The 19,381-nt window shown below is 32.1% G+C and overlaps 1 protein-coding gene and 1 long non-coding RNA gene across 5 annotated transcripts in view; one reads left to right on the top strand and one right to left on the bottom strand.

Moving 5' to 3' along the window:
- LOC114326013 (zinc finger protein 664-like) overlaps positions 1-19,381 on the bottom strand; it is a 41,406-nt gene that overhangs the window by 14,790 nt on the left and 7,235 nt on the right. For 2 of the 4 annotated variants that reach the window (XM_050647855.1, XM_050647857.1), the window contains exons 2-3: positions 9,523-9,633; positions 519-629 (exon numbers count right to left, since the gene is read on the bottom strand). In XM_050647855.1, coding sequence (XP_050503812.1) covers positions 519-629; positions 9,523-9,633 — 222 coding nt within the window. Of the gene's footprint in view, positions 1-518; positions 630-9,522; positions 9,634-17,099; positions 18,787-19,381 lie in introns of those variants that run through there. The other 2 variants (XM_050647856.1, XM_050647858.1) reach the window with 2 other exon arrangements.
- Positions 8,580-17,139, top strand: LOC126882797 (uncharacterized). The gene is made up of 2 exons (XR_007697396.1): positions 8,580-8,659; positions 17,062-17,139. It is a non-coding gene; the product is annotated as an uncharacterized LOC126882797 (long non-coding RNA).

The raw sequence follows: 19,381 nt of genomic DNA, 5'->3' as shown, positions 1-19,381 counted from the left end.
AGTGTGCACTCTCTGATGTCTTTTCAATGTACCTGCTTCACTAAAATGTTTAAAACAAATTTCACACTTGTAAGGATTTTCACCAGTATGCACACTCAAATGTCTTTTCAATTTACTTGCTTGAATAAATCGCTTAAAACAAATTTCACACTTATAAGGTTTTTCGCCAGTGTGCACTCTTAAATGTTGTGTCCAATTACTTTTTTTACTAAACTGCTTTAAACAAGTTTCGCACTTGAACGGTTTTTCTCCAGTGTGCACTCTCAAATGTCTTTCCAATTCACTTGCAAAAATAAACTGCTTAAAACAAATCACGCACTTAGGTTTTTCTCTAGTGTGAATTTTCAAATGTCTTTTCACATGACTTTTTACAGAAAACTGCTTAAAACAAATTTCACACTTATAAGCTTTTTCACCAGTGTGAGTTTTTAAATGTTGTGTCAAATTACCAGCAGTACTAAACTGCTTTAAACAAGTTTCGCACTTGTAAGATCTTTTTTCAGCCGCAACTTTCATACCTTCATTTGATGTTTTTCCTTCAGCATATCGACTCGTATAATTTTCTTCGGAAGGCGAATGTTCAACTAGTGTCTCCATAATTTGCATTTTGTTTTCCTCTTGGAGATATCCTAAAATACAAACCATCTATAAAATAAACATACCTATTAGTCCAATCACGGCCATTTTCTCGTAGAATTTTGAGAACCAAGGTCGATTTCCTTGAAAATTTGGATTTAGGTACTAATTATAACCTTTGTCAAAATCTACCCTATGCCGAACTGCGCTTTTGCCCTGGGAGTGAAAACAACCCCATCTAGGGAATGAAAATTTTTTTAATCAAAATAACTATGGAAATCGATAGTGACCAATTCTGAGTAAATTCTGTTCTACAAATTTTTTTTGGAAAATTGACACTTTCCAAGTTATTTGCGATTGAAACTATGCATTTTTCATTGAAAAATCTCATGTTTTATAACGGTTTTTCATAAATAACTATTGTTTGTTTTTTAACCAAGAGGAGTGATTCAAATTTACCGCGCCGTAATGCTTGTTTCTAATTGGTCCAACCGCAGGCAAGTTTACTCCACTGTTATTAAATTTTGACACTAATGACATTTATGAAATTTTGGCACTTCTGTCATTTTATAGGTTAATTAACTATATCGGCGATTTTTTGTGTTTTCTGCATTATTCCATTAATTTTTAGATTTTTAGTCTACTTTTATATAAAAACAGTTGTTTTTAGAACTCTTTAGCGATGTGTTAGTATAATTTAATAAGTATGGATTATCATCGAAAGCTGATATGATCAACGAAAAAAGAAGATGAATTTGGTGACTTTTTTAGTAACTTTCTTGGGTGTGAATCTGTCTTTTTAGTTTACTCCTCTTGGTTAAAAAATCACTTATAAAAAAAAATTAATTTTATAGAACAAGTCGTTAAGAACAAAATTGTAGCTAACAAAAAAATAAAGAGGTTTGAGTCGAAAGACCTATGTAAATGTAAACCCAATAACGACTGAGTTATTGCTCTTTAAAGAATGGTTCTATTCGAAGAACATCGAAATGGAGAACCTTTAATCTCAAATAACTCGAATGCGGTGCAATTTTTTGGGAAAACTTAAGAGACATCTTTTAAAGTCCATTAAAAAACCTTTCAAATAAGCTCTGATAAAGTGTTTTGCATCAGAACTGACTGACTTATCACGAAAATAAAGTCGTTAACCCTCGTTGTTAAAATCCTAATTGAAATGAATAGCTTTCCACTTGAAATTAGCTTTATTTAGGTATTATTGATACGATCCATGTGATTTGACCGGTTTGAAATGCTTAGTTTAGAAAAAATAGTTGATCAAATCGCAAATGACATTTTTAAAATTGTGCATTTTTTTAAATAACTAAAAGTATTCATAATATGAAAAAATGTTTTAAATATTAATTGTAAAATTTCTTTTACTGAAAATTTGAATATTTTTTATTTTTGTATCATGAATAATTTTAGGTTTATTTAAGAAAAATGCACTTTTTTTAATTATAATAATGTCATTTTCGATTTAATCAACTATTTTTTCTAAACTAGGCATTTCAAATCGGTCGAATCACATGGATCGTATCAATTACAGATAAATAAAGTTAATTTCAAGTGGGAAGCTGTTCATTTCTATTAGAGGAGTGTAAAGACGAGGGTTTAATTTTTACATTTCAAAAAGAAAAAAGCAGAGAGCGACTTTATTATTGTCATAAGTCAGTCAGTTCTTATGCAAAAAACTTGTTATCAGAGCTTATTTGAAAGGTTTTTTAATTAACTTTAAAAGATGTCTCTTAATGGTAGGGGAGCCCAAGCGGGGATTTTTGCAGTTACTCGAGCGCGTCAGATTATCATATGGGGAGAAACCTGGTGCCCTGCAGATGTACCTCTACCATATATTGGCTCTTAACAAGGGGCGTTCGTTAAGGGGGACCCGAAAAAAATCTATCCTTAAAAATACTCGAAATTGTCAGAATAAGATAAGGTAAGTTAAGGACATGCAAAACGGTGTATATTTCAAAAATCTGACGATTTGAGCGGGGCGTAAGGAAATGGGTGAGTTAAAAAGTTTCACAAAAAAATCGAATGACTCACGAAATGAACGTTAGTTCGAAAAATTAAAAAATACGTGTTCAATATTTTTCAAAAATCTATCGAATGATACCAAACATGACCCCACAGAAAGGGGTGGGGGGTAAATTTAAAATTTAAAATATAAATCCCGCGATATTTCGCAAAATAAACATTAGATCGAAAAACTGCAAAATACACTTAATCAATATTTTTGAAAAATCTATCGAATGGTACCAAACACGACACCCCACGGAGGTGGGGTGGGGGGTTACTTTAAAATCTTAAATAGGAGAGATTTGGATTCTTTACGTAAAAATAAGCAACTTTTATTCGAAACATTTTTTCGAATTATGGATAGATGGCGCTATAATCTAAAAAAACTGATTGTTGGAAATGGAAAATTAAATTAAAAATGGAAACTCTTCACTAAAATGGAAAATTTTACTTAACTTTTTTTGGTTTTAGGACCTACTCTTCACAACCCAATTCGCGGTGTGCAAGTACTCGGAAGGGATACGCGAAACGATCGTGCGCCAATAGCGGAGAAATATTGCAACTTTCTTAAATAATTCATATTATCAATTGAAATTGTCAAATTGACGTACATTTCATCCCTATTGTAATTTAAGAAGAAAAATTATATATTGCTCCACAATATTGATATGATATGCAATTATTATATAAAAGTAAATTTAATTAATTGTATTTTGCTTGCAGTACTGCATTTTAAGAGGAAACAGTAGCGATCAACAGGTAGCGAAAACGCGTTCCAAGATTGCGGCTGTAATTTTGAATATTTTTTCGAGATATTTGGCACACGTATTCGTAATATAATAAAGAATGGCGGTAAAGAGCCCAATTTGAAAAATATATTAATATGTGGAAATTACAGTGGAACCCCGTTAACTCGGATTAATTGGGACCGCGGCCGATCCGGGTTATCGAAAATCCGGGTTAGCCGGAGAAAATGGTAAAAATTAATAAAATATGGTATGCTTACAGATAAACTCCGTTATAATTGTCACACAGACACTGGTAAACCACGTTCGCATTCCACACAAAACCACACATACAAAGCGTCGTCAAAAGTCTCATTCTTAGCTTTATTAGCTTTGCACCGATTAAACTGTCTTTTGTTATCATTTTGAAAAAAAAATTCTTCGATTTTAGTTCTATTTTTCTTCCAATCCGATACTGTAGATGTACCGACACCATAATATAATGCTGCAAGATTCACCTTTATCAATTCTACTTAATGCTTCTAGTTTCTTTTCCATTGTCACTACAACATTTTTACGTTTTGTTGCCCTTATAGACAAAAGACACACAAACACAAAATCTGAATAAATTTACGAACGATTACAAAACGGAAGCGAACAATAATACGACTTTACTACACATAATACCGTCTCTGATGTTATGTTATTTAATAAAAGTGATGACTAAGACCATTGTTAAAAAAATAATTTTAATAGTCTTTTCTAAACAATGCTAACACAGACAGTTTCAAAAAAATAAAGGATAATACAGGTGCATGTTGTTTTCGACAATGAATGTGGTGTACCATGAGTCATTTTTACTATGTTATATGTAGTTCAATCCGGTTCCATTATCTCTCAAATATTATATTACATAGAGTTGGTACAAAACCTCGTGAACCTTGAAAATGCGTATGTATAAACGAAATAAAATGAAGCCAAAAACATACGACTATTTTATTTGCTGCGAATTGCGCGACAGGGTCCCATCTGCACCCTGATTGCCCTGATATTTTCAGTAATGTCGGATTCATCAATCGTTTCGTTCGTATATTGACGTCACCAAATGAATGAATTAGGTTTACGAGATTTTGTAACAGCAATACATTTTTATTGTTGAAATGTTTGTCTGATAAAAATCGGTCCGGGTTAGCCGGAGTTCCGGGTTATCGGGGGCCGACTTATCGGGGTTCCACTGTACTATGTAATTAAATACAATATTAAAAAAACGAGCCTGTACCGCCATTAAGAAGAACAAAAAAATACACTTTCTTCAAATAAACTTTTTTATCCGATGCCTAGATTTTGTGTCATTTTGGAACTACTAAAATTTTTTATTTCATTAGTAGTTCCAAAATGACACAAAATCTAGGCATCGGATAAAAAAGTTTATTTGAAGAAAGTGTATTTTTTTGTTCTTCTTAATGGAGGTACAGGCTCGTTTTTTTAATATTGTATTTAATTAGAGAGTAATTTCCACATATTAATATATTTTTCAAATTGGGCTCTGTACCGCCATTCTTTATTATATTACGAATACGTGTGCAAAATATCTCGAAAAAATATTCAAAATTAGAGCCGCAATCTTGGAACGCGTTTTGGCTACCTGTTGATCGCTACTGTATCACCTTAATAACTAATTTTATTTAACGTTTTAATAACATAACCTAAATCTTATTTTTTCTTCTTATTATTTTTCTGGACTATGGCCTTGACAATTATCCAGTAACCAGGACCATATGATTGGCCAATATAATTAAAAGTGTGAATAAAAGTGCAGAGCGTAGAAACCAGGTGTCGCTTTCCGAACTTGCACGGTCCCAATAGGTCCCCAAAGCGCTCGAGTGACTGCACATTTAGCATACTTCGCTCCTCTACTATAAGTTTTCCCAAAGAATTGCACACCGTTCGAGTTATTTGAGATTAAAGGTTCTCCATTTAGATGTTCTTAGAAAAGAACCATCCTTTAAAGAGCAATAACTCAATCGTTATTGGGTTTATATAGGTCTTTCAGACGCGAATCTCTTTTTTTTTTGTTAGCTAAAATTTTGTTCTTAATAATTTTTTCTATAAAATTAAATTTTTAAGTTAATTATGAAAAACGGTTATACAACGTGAGTTTTTTCAATGAAAAATGCATAGTTTTAATCGCAAATTATGAAAAATTATTAAATTATTGAAAATTATTCAAATTATTGAAAAAAATTTAGGATAGAACAAAATTTGCTCATAATTGGTCACTCTATCGATTTCCATAGTTATTTTGATTAAAAAATGTTCATCCCCTAGATAGGGTTGTTTTCACCGCCAGGGCAAAAGCGCAGTTCAGCATAGGGTATATTTTGACAAAGGTTATAATTACTACCTAAATCCAAATTTTCAAGGAAATCCACCTTGGTTCTCAAAATTCCACGGCTTTACAGTTTTTTTACCGCTGATGAGTCTACAGGGTGAGTGGGGAGGAATGTGCCAAACTTCAAGACTGTATAATATACGTAAAAATAATCAAAAATAACCGGTATGTTGTTATTCGATTTTCATTTGTTTCCGAGATATGGGGTGTTAAAATTTTTCTTGCAAACTGACGATTTATTTATTGCTCTAAAACCGGTTGAGGTGTGCAAATGAAATTTGGTGGTTTTTTAGACATAGTTGTTGCGCATGTTTTGACATACAATTAAGAATATTATATTCACCATTGGCGCGCGTACGAGTAATAGTCTGAAATTGTTTAAATAAAAAAAATAGTACGCCACTGAGATATTTCAAATTAAAAATTATTTTTGAATTCCCTGTTCAATTTCTGACAAACAATCTATCTTCATGTTTGTTCATACGATGCTTCGTTTTCATGCAAAAAATAAAATATCTTCAACGCTTACAACGTATTCGGAATAAGTTTCTACACATTCATACAGAAACTTTGTCGAAAATTTTGTAAGCGTTAAGATGTTTTATTTTTTGCATGAAAATGAAGCGTTGCATGAAAAAAGGGAAGATAGATTTTTTGTCAAAAATTAAACGAGGAATTCAAGAAAGATTTTTAATTTGAAATTTAAAAAAAATATAAAATTCTTAATTATATGTCAAAATATGCGCAACAACTGTCTTAAAACCCACCAAATTTCATTTGCACACCTCAACTGGTTTTAGAGCAATAAATAAATCGTCAGTTTGTAAGAAAAATTTTAACACCCCAAATCTCGGAAACAAATGAAAATCGAATAACAACATATGAGTTATTTTTGATTATTTTTACGTACATTATACAGTCTTGAAGTTTGGCACATTCCTCCCCACTCACCCTGTATATGTGAGTAGATATGAGGAAAATTGAATTTATAAACAAAGAAATGCAAAAATCAAATTAAAGTTGGATTTATAGTTTGACGTAGCGTAGACGTAACGTAGACGCACTGGAAAACTTCAACACCGAGTTTTGTGTACTCTTGTTTATAAATGAACGCAAGCGCCTGACGGAACGTAAGAGAAACGTAACGTAACGGAAGAGTTCACCAACTTGTATCTTTTACAGTGCGTTTCTTACGTCTGGCCAATCAAAATCAAGAATTTTGTTCTGTCACCCAAAGCCCAAAGTGGACACGCCCTCATCCATTTTGTAAGGTTAAGGTGTTTATTAACATATTCGAATTTTGTTAATTATTTGTTACAATTAAGTTATTAATTTAATAAAAATAAATCATGGTGTAGTTTCAATATTTCAGATAAATATGAGTTGTTTATTAGTCTAATTCTGGGTTATCCACACATATACGATAGGTAAATCCAGTAAACATTAAACATTTTAAAGACTAGGAAATGAAACAAAATAGTTGGAAATACCACGACACTAAGGAGCATACCTTCGTGTATTTCCTAATCCATGTAACACCAAAACGGATACCTATATATTATAATAAATAATAGTATAAATAAATAAACACAAAGTTTGTTTACGGTTCGTATAATTTATAGCATAGGTTATGTTGTTAAATTTAAATTAAGTCATTAAGTCAACCAGGTGGTCTTTAATATAAGGGTAAAGCTAAAACACATAGAAGCAATTGTAATTGGAACATCAATATTAGGTACACAATATTGTTTTCCGAAAATTGGTCAAGAATTTAGACATTTTTGAAAAAAACGTTCGATATTTCCTTATACCTAGCCGTTGTCTGGAAATGAAAAATAACTGTACGGAAATGTTATTTTCCACCTACTTCTACCAAAAGTATACTTTTCCGGACCTGATTGTAGGGAGCAAAGTTGTACTTTTCCTACTTAGGGAGGAAAAGTAAAAGTGACGTCATGGTATTTCATTCATGAAATATAACTTATTGACGCTCTGTACAATATCTATTTTCTATTACGTAAGTATCTATACATTTTAACGTTTCTTTAAAAAAACCCTCTATTTTGCAGAATGTTAAAAAACAGTAAATTGTTATTTTGATTTAACAATTACATTAATAATTTGACAGTTATATTGTACCTACTTGTTAGTTTTAGTTCGAATAAATTTTGTTGGTTAGTTGCATAAATTAAGTAAAAATGAAAAAATGACAGGAAGGTGGAAAAACCATATGTATAACATGGAAGTAAAGTGCCTTTTCCTCGTTTGAAAGATTACTGCCCTCCGCTACGCGTCCGGCAGTAAACTTCATTCTCGGGAGGAAAATTAGCACTTTCCTCCCTTGTTATACAAATAGCTATTCCTTACAGTTAGTATTTTTTTTAATTTATTCCTTACAGCAGATTAAGAACAAATTTATTAAAGAACAACTTTATTTTCAATAATTTCCACATATTATAAAATAGTCTGAAACCAAAAATGTAATAATTAAATACAATAAAAATTAATTTCAAAATTATTACAATCACAGAAAACACGAGAAAACGCCAAAAATACTGCCAAAAATAAGCAATTGCGTCAAATTTGATAATTCGATATTTTTGTTTCTGTAGTTACAAAACCTGTATTTGGTGGCATTACGAATATTTGAGTCAAAATAATAATATGTCTATTTAAAAATTTTAACATGTTTATTTTAATATAATTTAAATGTTTAATTTTCAGAAAAATAGTATGTATACCTTGTAGGAAAAGCCACATTTCCAGACTGTATTGCCTTGTCTCGGCTTGCGCCTTGACGGCAATATTTACATCGTCCGGGAATGTTAAGCTTTTTCTACTAGGTAGGTACACAATGTATTGTTACACAAAATTTTTGTGGCTCACATTTGTTTGCCGACTTTGCCAACCACTGGCTTAAGCCACCAATGTACAATCGGGCCTAAGGGTTTTTTCGTGTGTGTATTCTTAAATGTGTTCTCAAACTATTATTCTGATTAAACTGCTTAAAACAAATCTCACACTTGTACAGTTTTTCTCCTGTGTGCAGTCTTAAATGTCTTTTCAACGTACTTGCTTCACTAAAATGTTTAAAACAAATTTCACACTTATAAGGTTTTTCCCCAGTGTGAACTCTTAAATGTTGTGTCAAATTACTTTTTTTACCAAACTGCTTTAAACAAGTTTCGCACTTGTATGGTTTTTCTCCGGTGTGCACTCTCAAATGTCTTTCCAATTCCCTTGTATAAATAAACTGCTTAAAACAAATCTCACACTTAGGTTTTTCTCTAGTGTGAATTTTCAAATGTCTTTTCATATGACTTTTTACAGAAAACGGCTTAAGACAAATTTCACACATATATGGTTTTTCTCCAGTGTGAAATCTCATGTGTGTTTTCATATGACTTTTTACAGAAAACTGCTTAAAACAAATTTCACACATGTATGGTTTTTCTCCAGTGTGAAATCTCATGTGTGTTTTCAAATTACCTGCTTCACTAAACTGCTTAAAACAAATTTCACACTTGTAAGGTTTTTCCCCAGTGTGCACTCTTAAATGTTGTGTCCAATTACTTTTTTTACTAAACTGCTTTAAACAAGTTTCGCACTCGTACGGTTTTTCTACAGTGTGCACTCTCAAATGTCTTTCCAATTCCCTTGTATAAATAAACTGCTTAAAACAAATTTCACACTTATAAGCTTTTTCACCAGTGTGCGTTTTTAAATGTTGTGTTAAATTACCAGCAGTACTAAACTGCTTTAAACAAGTTTCGCACTTGTAAGATCTTTTTTCAGCCGCAACTTTCATACCTTCATTTGATGTTTTTCCTTCAGCATGTCGACTCATATAATTTTCTTCGGAAGGCGAATGTTCAACTAGTGTCTCCATAATTAGCATTTTGTTTTCCTCTTGGAGATATCCTAAAATACAAACCATCTATAAAATAAACATCCTATTAGTCCAATCAACAGCCATTTTCTCGTGGAATTTTGAGAACCAAGGTCGATTTCCTTAAAAATTTGGATTTAGGTACTAATTATAACCTTAATCAAAATCTATCCTATGCCGAACTGCGCTTTTGCCCTGGGGGTGAAAACAACCCAACTAGGGAATGAAATTTTTTTTAATCAAAATAACTATGGAAATAGTGACCAATTCTGAGTAAATTCTGTTCTACAAAACTGTTTTGCAAAATTGACACTTTCCAAGTTATTTGCAATTGAAACTGTGCAAGTTTCATTGAAAAATCTCACGTTTTATAACGGTTGTTCATAAATAACTAAAAAAATTTAATTTTATAGAAAAAGTCGTTAAGAACAAAATTGTAGCTAACAAAAAAACAAAAGAGATTTGAGTCTGAAAGACCTATATAAACCCAATAACGACTAAGTTATTGCTCTTTAAAGGATAGTTCTATTCGAAGAACATCGAAATGGAGAACCTTTAATCTCAAATAACTCGAATGCGGTGCAATTTTTTGGGAAAACTTAAGAGACATCTTTTAAAGTTAATTAAAAAACCTTTCAAATAAGCTGTGCGATAAAGTGTTTTACATCAGAACTGACTGACTTATCACGAAAATAAAGTCGCTCTCTGCTTTTTTCTTTTTGAAATATAAAAATTAAACCCTCGTCGTTACAATCCTAATTGAAATGAATAGCGTTCCACTTGAAATTAGCTTTATTTAGGTATAATTGATACGATCCATGTGATTTGACCGGTTTGAAATGCTTAGTTTAGAAAAAATAGTTGATCAAATCGCAAATGACATTTTTAAAATTGTGCATTTTTTAAAATAAATCTAAAAGTATTCATAATATGAAAAAATGTTTTAAATATTAATTGTAAAATTTCTTTTACTGAAAATTTGTATATTTTTTATTTTTGTATCATGAATAATTTTAGGTTTATTTAAGAAAAATGCACTTTTTTAATTATAATAATGTCATTTTCGATTTAATCAACTATTTTTTCTAAACTAGGCATTTCAAATCGGTCTAATCACATGGATCGTATCAATTATAGCTAAATAAAGTTAATTTCAAGTGGGAAGCTGTTCATTTCTATTAGGAGTGTAAAGACGAGGGTTTAATTTTTACATTTCAAAAAGAAAAAAAAGCAAAGAGCGACTTTATTTTTGTCATAAGTCACGTCAGTTCTTATACAAAAAACTTTTATCAGAGCTTATTTGAAAGGTTTTTTAATTAACTTTAAAAGATGTCTCTTAATGGTAGGGGAGCCCAAGCGGAGATTTTTGCAGTTACTCGAGCACGTCAGATTATCATATGGGGAGAAACCTGGTGCCCTGCAGATGTACATCTACCATATGTTGGCTCTTAACACAGGGGCGTTCGTTAAGGGGGGCCCGACAAAAAAATCTATCCTTAAAAATACTCGAAACTGTCAGATTAAGATAAGGTAAGTTAAGGACATGCAAAACAGTGTATATTTCAAAAATCTGACGATTTGAGCGGGGCGTAGGAAATGGGTGAGTTAAAAAGTTTCACAAAAAAGCGAATAATTCACGAAATGAACGTTAGTTCGAAAAACTAAAAAATACTTGTTCAATATTTTTCAAAAATCTATAGAATGATATCAAACATGACCCCCCACGGAAAGGGGTGGGGGGTAAATTTAAAATTTTAAATAAAAATCCCGCGATATTTCGCAAAATAAACATTAGATCGAAACACTGCAAAATACACTTAATCAATACTTTTGAAAAATCTATCGAATGGTGCCAAACACGACACCCCACGTAGGTGGGGTGGGGGTTACTTTAAAATCTTAAATAGGAGCCCCAAAGTTTTATTCAAGATTTGGGTTCTTTGCGTAAAAATAAGCAACTTTTATTCGAAACATTTTTTCGAATTATGGGTAGATGGCCCTATAATTTAAAAAAAAAACGATTGTTGGAAATGGAAAATTAAATTAAAAATGGAAAGTCCCCACTAAAATGGAAAATTTTACTTAACTTTTTTTGATTTTAGGACCTACTCTTCACAACCCATTAGGTCCCAAAGCGATCGAGTGACTGCACATTTAGCATACTTCGCTCCCCTACTATAAATTTTCCCAAAGAATTGCACCACGTTTGAGTTATTTGACATTAAAGGTTCTCCATTTAGATGTACTTCGAAAAGAACCATCCTTTAAAGAGCAATAACTCAGTCGGTATTGGGTTTACATAGGTCTTTCAGACGCCAATCTCTTTGTATTTTTGTTAGCTACAATTTTGTTCTTAATAATTTTTTGCAAATCCCGCAAGCGTGGTAAAAAGTACATATAGAAACGTAATTGCTAAAGTACAAATAAACGGAAACAGATCGCCAATAATAAACCTAAGGAGAGGAATAAAACAATCAGGGGCGGCTCCAGGATTTTATTTTTGGGTAGGCAAGCTTCTGGGGGGTATGGAATACCCCCCAGCTAAAAGGGGGGTCTGGGGAAAATTTTTTGGAAATGACAAACGAAATTGTGAGTTTTTAGGCTCTCTCCCAAACAACTTGTTAAGTGAGTTAATGCCTAGCTGGAGGTAACAATTATACTAATATATATTTTCCAAGAAACTTAATGTAGGCCTACCTCTATAGTCTAGTCTTATGTTATAAATTTAATAAACTTACCGGTACCTGATACAGAACTCTGTTAGGGTAAGTGCACTATGTATATATAATGTATTTAGCCTAATTAGTATTGGGAAATAAAAACGACAAAATCAAATTGACGAGGCAAATCACACAAAATGTATTACACAAGTTAGTTATTCTTACAGTGTTCGAAAAAGAGTTGTACATATTATTTTAAAATGTTTAATGAATTGTTTAATTGAACCTTCTATTGAACAGAAAAATGTAACTGATGGAGTTCATTTTAAAAGGAACTTTAGTCTTCTCCCTTTTTGAGCGGCGAATTCGTCTACAACCATTTCAGGGTGACATAGGAGATTGTAGCTAAGTTCTCGTTCTATTGAAATCACTCCCAAACTGTGAAGTCTTTGCCCCATCATTGTAGATCTTAAGCAGTTTTTAATTCGTCTCATTGATGAGAAACTTCTTTCAGCTGTCGCCGAACTTACAGGCATCACTAGAACAACGGACACTATATATCTCAACTCACTGAATGAACCGAAGGAAAAAAGCTCTTTATACAGATCTTCTGTACTTTTACATTTGGAAAACATAGATTTGCCTAAGTCACACTGTGCTTTTAGTTGAATGCAAAACTCTTCATCTTTTCCCCAAAATTTAGCAAAGGAACACAATTCTTTTGGATCCAGAAAATTTTGTGAGTTTGGATTACATGATGATATGCAAGCTAGAAGACTTGAATTTTCTGAGAATCTCTTTTCCATTTCTTCTGAAATATTATCAACTATGCTAAAGAGTTCTGCTTTAAATTGAGTTTTTTTAGAAACACTTTCATCATTGCACGTTGATTTCCCTTTTCCGGTAGTTTCAAAAACTAAAAAGTCAGATAGACTGCTGGATGGCGTCTGCTTTCTTATAGGGGGGAGGGGGTGGCGGTTCTGTGTAACCTTGAGCCCGCCCGCGCGGCCCTGCTAACAACGCCGGCTGTGTCACTACGGCTCTGGCAGTGTAATACACGGCTCGGCCCATTGCGTGATGTATGATCCACAATTCCACATGCGTTGCCCACAAATTTTGGGTAGGCAGTTGCCTACCCGCTAAAGCCGCCACTGAAAACAATGGGACAATCTTAGCCCAGTTTTGTTTATATTAGTAATGGATAGAGTAATGAAGAGCGCTAAAAGAAGGTCACGCCAACTACAGTCAACAATAGGGTACAGGAATTTAGTACCAGTGAGAATGGAGGGATTACTATATGCAGATGACTTAGTAATAATAGCAGACAATAAAGAGAACATGCAAAAATTAATCAATATATGGGTGGAGGAAATAGAAAATTTGAAAATGGAGGTAAATGTAAAGAAAACGAAGACCATGATAGTAACCCAAAAGAAAAGAGAAGAAATGAACTAAACTATATTTAGGTGCAAAAACGAAATAATAGAAACAGTCTCGACGTTTGAAAACCTTGGAGAAATAATATCAAAGATAGATCAAGAAATCTCATACAGAGCGAAAAAAGCAAATAAGATCTACTATGCACTAAATAAAACAATATTTGGAAAGGAAGAAATAGATAAAGAAATAAAACTTAAGTTATACAACGCAATCTCTGTACCAACTTTAATATAATATGCAAGTGAGCCATGGGTAAACAATGCAAAAAGAGACAGTAAAATAAACGCAGCGGAGATGAAGTAGCTAAGCAAAATAGCAGGAAAAATGAAATTGGACAGAATAAGAAATGAAGATATTAGACAAAGACTGAAACAGGAATCGATAATAACCAAGATACAAAAAAGAAAATTAAAATGGTATGGACACATTAACAGAATGGACCAGGGAAGACTACCAAAGCAAGTGATGGAATCAAAAAGATATGGTAAAAGAAGGAAAGGGAGGCCAAGGAAGAGATGGATCGATCAGATTATAGAAATTGGACAGGAAAAAGACATCAACAAATGAAAGAGTTAGCAAAGGACCGCAAGAAATGGAAGATATGGATATAGAATGAATAAAACCTCCGACGCCCCTGAGGGGCATAAGGAGTTTCGAGAAAGAAGAAGAATAATTTTTTCTATAAAATTAATTTTTTTTAAGTTATTCATGAAAAACGTTATAAAACGTGAGTTTTTTTAACGAAAAATGCATAGTTTCAATCGCAAATTACTTGGAAAGTGTCAATTTTGAAAAAAAAAATAGGATAGAACAAAATTTACTCAGAATTGGTCACTCTATCGATTTCCATAGTTATTTTGATTAAAAAATGTTCATCTCCTACATAGGGTTGTTTTCACCCCCCAGGGCAAAAGCGCAGTTCAGCATAGGGCATATTTTCACAAAGGTTATAATTCTACCTAAATTCAAATTTTCAAGGAAATCGACCTTGGTTCTCAAAATTCCACGGTTTTACAGTTTTTTACCGCTGATGAGTGGTCTATATGTGAGTAGATATGAGGGAAATTGAATTTATAAACAAAGAAATGCAAAATCAAACTAAAGCATAATGACGTTTAAAACAGCCAAAGCGTAGTCAATGACAAAAATATTTTTTAAAAGACTGTTTTTCTCCTTTATAGTTATTTTAATTGAGAGGGTTAGAAATAAAAGGGCTTACGTGAAAATTTATTTAATGGGGCATAAATTAGAACCAGGAATCAAATATAAAGGACATTTAGAATATAGAAACGGTGGTCTCTGGTATAACGGTAAAGCTAGAACGCATAGAAGCAACTGTAATTGGAACATCAATATTACACAATATTGTTTTTCTATGGATGCTATACAATGTGGAAATTCTCTCACTGCTTACACATTCAAAACGAACAATTTTTCAGGCAGTGAGAAAAGTCGGCCATTGCCGGTTTAAATATATATGATCGCTATTTCCATGGTGTAACATGCACAATTATTTTTGTCAAACAAAATGTGTTCAAACTTGTCAAAAATTACCTTTTAAGACTGTTCAACTGTGAATAATAATTTTAAATAAAGTATATAAATATTAAGAATATTAAATATCTATGTGTATATATGTATTTTATTTCAATTTAGGCATATAACATATCTAAAAGCACCTAAATTATTTAATTTTGGAGCTTGAACTCTTGACAAAAACGCATCCATAGAAAAAGTACAGTGTACAACACGAGAGAAAATGACATATTTCTCTCTCGCTTGATTTGCGGCTCTTCGCTCGTGAGAAATATGTCTTTTCTCTCTCTTGTTGTACAATATACTATTTCCGAAAATTGATCAAGAATTTAGACATTTTTGAAAGAAACGTTCGATATTTCCTTATACTTATCCGTTGTCTGGAAACGAAAAATAACTGTACGGAAATGTTATTTTCCACCTACCTCTACCGATATACTTTCCGGACCTGATTGTAGGGAGCAAAGTTGTACTTTTCCTCCCTAGGGAGGAAAAGTAAGTGACGTCATGGTATTTCATTCGTGACATATAACTTATTGACGCCCTGTACAATATCTATGTTCTATTACGTAAGTATCTATACATTTTAACGTTTATTTATAAAACGGTGCCGATTTAGCTGTATCATGAGAACCATCAGTACCTCCCCGATTTGAGTTAGTGTAAATGTGTAACAGTTTAGTGTAAAAAGCAGAGCATAGTGCCGTGATGTTATTGCATGTTAAGTAGTTGTAGTGCATTAGTTGATAGATATAATAAGAGTAAGCCATAGGGTATGCACTTAGATTTATGATTTGTTGTTTATTAAGGTTTAGGTCAGAGAATAACTGATAATTGGTCATTTGTGACCAGATAGCAGTGTACAAACATTGTACAGGTGTAAAAAAAATTATAAAACACGTTGTATTTTGCAGAATGGTAAAAAACAGTAAATTGATATTTTGATTAAACAATGATTACATTAATAATTTGACTTATATTTGACAGTTATATTGTACCTACTTGTTAGTTTTAGTTCTAATAAATTTTGTTGGTTAGTTACATAAATTAAGTAAAAATGACAAAATGACTTGTTATTTCAGGAAGGTGAAAAAACCATATGTATAACATGGAAGTAAAGTGCCTTTTCCTCCCTTCAATGATTACAGGCCTGCACTACGCGTCGGGCAGTAAACTTCATTCTCGGGAGGAAAATTAGCACTTTCCTCCCTTAGTTATACAAAGATAGTTATACAAATAGCTATTCCTTACAGTTAGAAATTTTTTCCTTTCAGCAGATTAAGAACAATTTTATTAAAGAACAACTTTATTTTCAATAATTTCCACATATTATAAAATAGTCTGAAACCAAAAATGTAATAATTAAATACAATAAAAAATTAATTTCAAAATCATTACAATCACAGAAAACACGAGAAAACGCCAAAAATACTGCCAAAAATAAGCAGTTGCGTCAAATTTGACAATTCGATATTTTTGTTTCAATAGTTACAAAATCTGTATTTGGTGGCATTACGAATATTTGAGTCAAAATAACAATATGTCTATTTAAAAATTTTAACATGTTTATTTTAATATAATTTAAATGTTCAATTTTCGGAAAAATAGTATGTATACCTTGTAGGAAAAGCCACATTCCCAGACTGTGTATTGCCTTGTCTCGGCTTGCGCCTTGCCAATCTTTACATCGTCCGGGAATATTAAGCTTTTCCTACTAGGTAGGTTCACAATGTACTATTGTTACACAAAATTTTTGTGGCTCATATTTGTTTGCCGACTTTGCCAACCACTGGCTTAAGCCACCAATGTACAATCGGGCCTAAGGGTTTTTTCGTGTGTGTATTCTTAAATGTGTTCTCAAACTATTATTCTGATTAAACTGCTTAAAACAAATTTCACACGTGTACAGTTTTTCTTCTGTGTGCACTCTTAAATGTCTTTTCAATGTACCTGCTTCACTAAAATGTTTAAAACAAATTTCACAGTTATAAGGTTTTTCCCCAGTGTGCACTCTTAAATGTTGTGTCAAATTACTTTTTTTACCAAACTGCTTTAAACAAGTTTCGCACTTGTATGGTTTTTCTCCAGTGTGCACTCTCAAATGTATTTTCAATGCACCTGCTCCACTAAAACGTTTAAAACAAATTTCACACTTATAAGGTTTTTCCCCAGTGTGCACTCTTAAATGTTGTGTCCAATTACTTTTTTTACCAAACTACTTTAAACAAGTTTCGCACTTGTATGGTTTTTCTCCGGTGTGCACTCTCAAATGTTTTTCCAATTCACTTGTATAAATAAACTGCTCAAAACAAATCTCACACTTAGGTTTTTCTCTAGTGTGAATTTTCAAATGTCTTTTCATTTGACTTTTTACAGAAAACTGCTTAAAACAAATTTCACACATGTATGGTTTTTCTCCGGTGTGTAATCTCATGTGTGTTTTCAAATTACCTGCTTCACTAAACTGCTTAAAACAAATTTCACACTTGTAAGGTTTTTCCCCAGTGTGCACTCTTAAATGTTGTGTCCAATTACTTTTTTTACTAAACTGCTTTAAACAAGTTTCGCACTCGTACGGTTTTTCTCCAGTGTGCACTCTCAAATGTCTTTTCAATGTACCTGCTTCACTAAAATGTTTAAAACAAATTTCACACTTATAAGGTTTTTCCCCAGTGTGCACTCTTAAATGTTGTGTCCAATTACATTTTTTACCAAACTGCTTTAAACAAGTTTCGCACTTGTATGGTTTTTCTCCAGTGTGCACTCTCAAATGTATTTTCAATGCACCTGCTTCACTAAAATGTTTAAAACAAATTTCACACTTATAAGGTTTTTCTCCAGTGTGCACTCTTAAATGTTGTGTCAAAATACTTTTTTTACCAAACTGCTTTAAACAAGTTTCGCACTTGTATGGTTTTTCTCCAGTGTGCACTCTCAAATGTTTTTCCAATTCACTTGTATAAATAAACTGCTTAAAACAAATCTCACACTTAGGTTTTTCTCTAGTGTGAATTTTCAAATGTCTTTTCATTTGACATTTTACAGAAAACTGCTTAAAACAAATTTCACACATGTATGGTTTTTCTCCGGTGTGTATTCTCATGTGTGTTTTCAAATTACCTGCTTCACTAAACTGCTTAAAACAAATTTCACACTTGTAAGGTTTTTCCCCAGTGTGCACTCTTAAATGTTGTGTCCATTTACTTTTTTTACTAAACTGCTTTAAACAAGTTTCGCACTTGTACGGTTTTTCTCCAGTGTGCACTCTCAAATGTCTTTTCAATTCCCTTGTATAAATAAACTTCTTAAAACAAATCTCACACTTGGGCTTTTCTCTAGTGTGAATTTTCAAATGTCTTTTCACATGACTTTTTATAGAAAACTGCTTAAAACAAATTTCACACTTGTAAGTTCTTTTTTCAGCCGCAACTTTCATACTTTCATTTGATGTTTTTCCTTCAGCATGTTGACTCATATAATTTTCTTCAGAAGAGGAATGTTCAACTAGTGTCTCCATAATTTGCATTTTGTTTTCCTGTTGCAGATAACCTAAAATACAAACCAACTATAAAATAAAAATACACACACTAGCAAAATTAACTGAACACCTTAAAAATGTTAGAAGTCTCGAAATTCCTAAACCTGTTGTCTGATTTGAATGATTTTTTTAGTATGTTATAGCTTTATTATTTAAGAATATCAATGTAATAATAATGTTGCTAGACAGGTAAATGTCATTTTATACAGTGTGTAACAATCATACTGTGATTTTTCCTTAAAATTCGGAACACTCCGTGGAATATTCTAGCATAGATAAAATATTGAAATTAAAACTCAATTGTAGTTTTAGGCTTTCTTAACATTTTCGTTTTTGATTCATTTACTTATGTTGGATAATAAAAAAGTTAGGTACATTAACAACTAACCATGTTCTTCATCAATACAGGGTATTTCTAAATAAGTCTATAATTTCTAAATAATGAAAAAATAATGACTGTTAGCTTTATAAACACATGTCCGCAAATGCTTCGTTTCCGAGATATGGGATGTTAATTTTTTCTTACAAACTAACGATTTATTTATTGCTCTAAAACCGGTTGATATTTATTTATTTATACTGCACATTTACAGCAATGATGCCAAT

The sequence above is a fragment of the Diabrotica virgifera genome, chromosome 3, assembly GCF_917563875.1.
Source record: "Diabrotica virgifera virgifera chromosome 3, PGI_DIABVI_V3a".
NCBI lineage: Eukaryota > Metazoa > Arthropoda > Insecta > Coleoptera > Chrysomelidae > Diabrotica > Diabrotica virgifera.
Note: the sequence above shows the minus strand (reverse complement) of the source record. Positions and strands in the feature narration are given on the sequence as shown.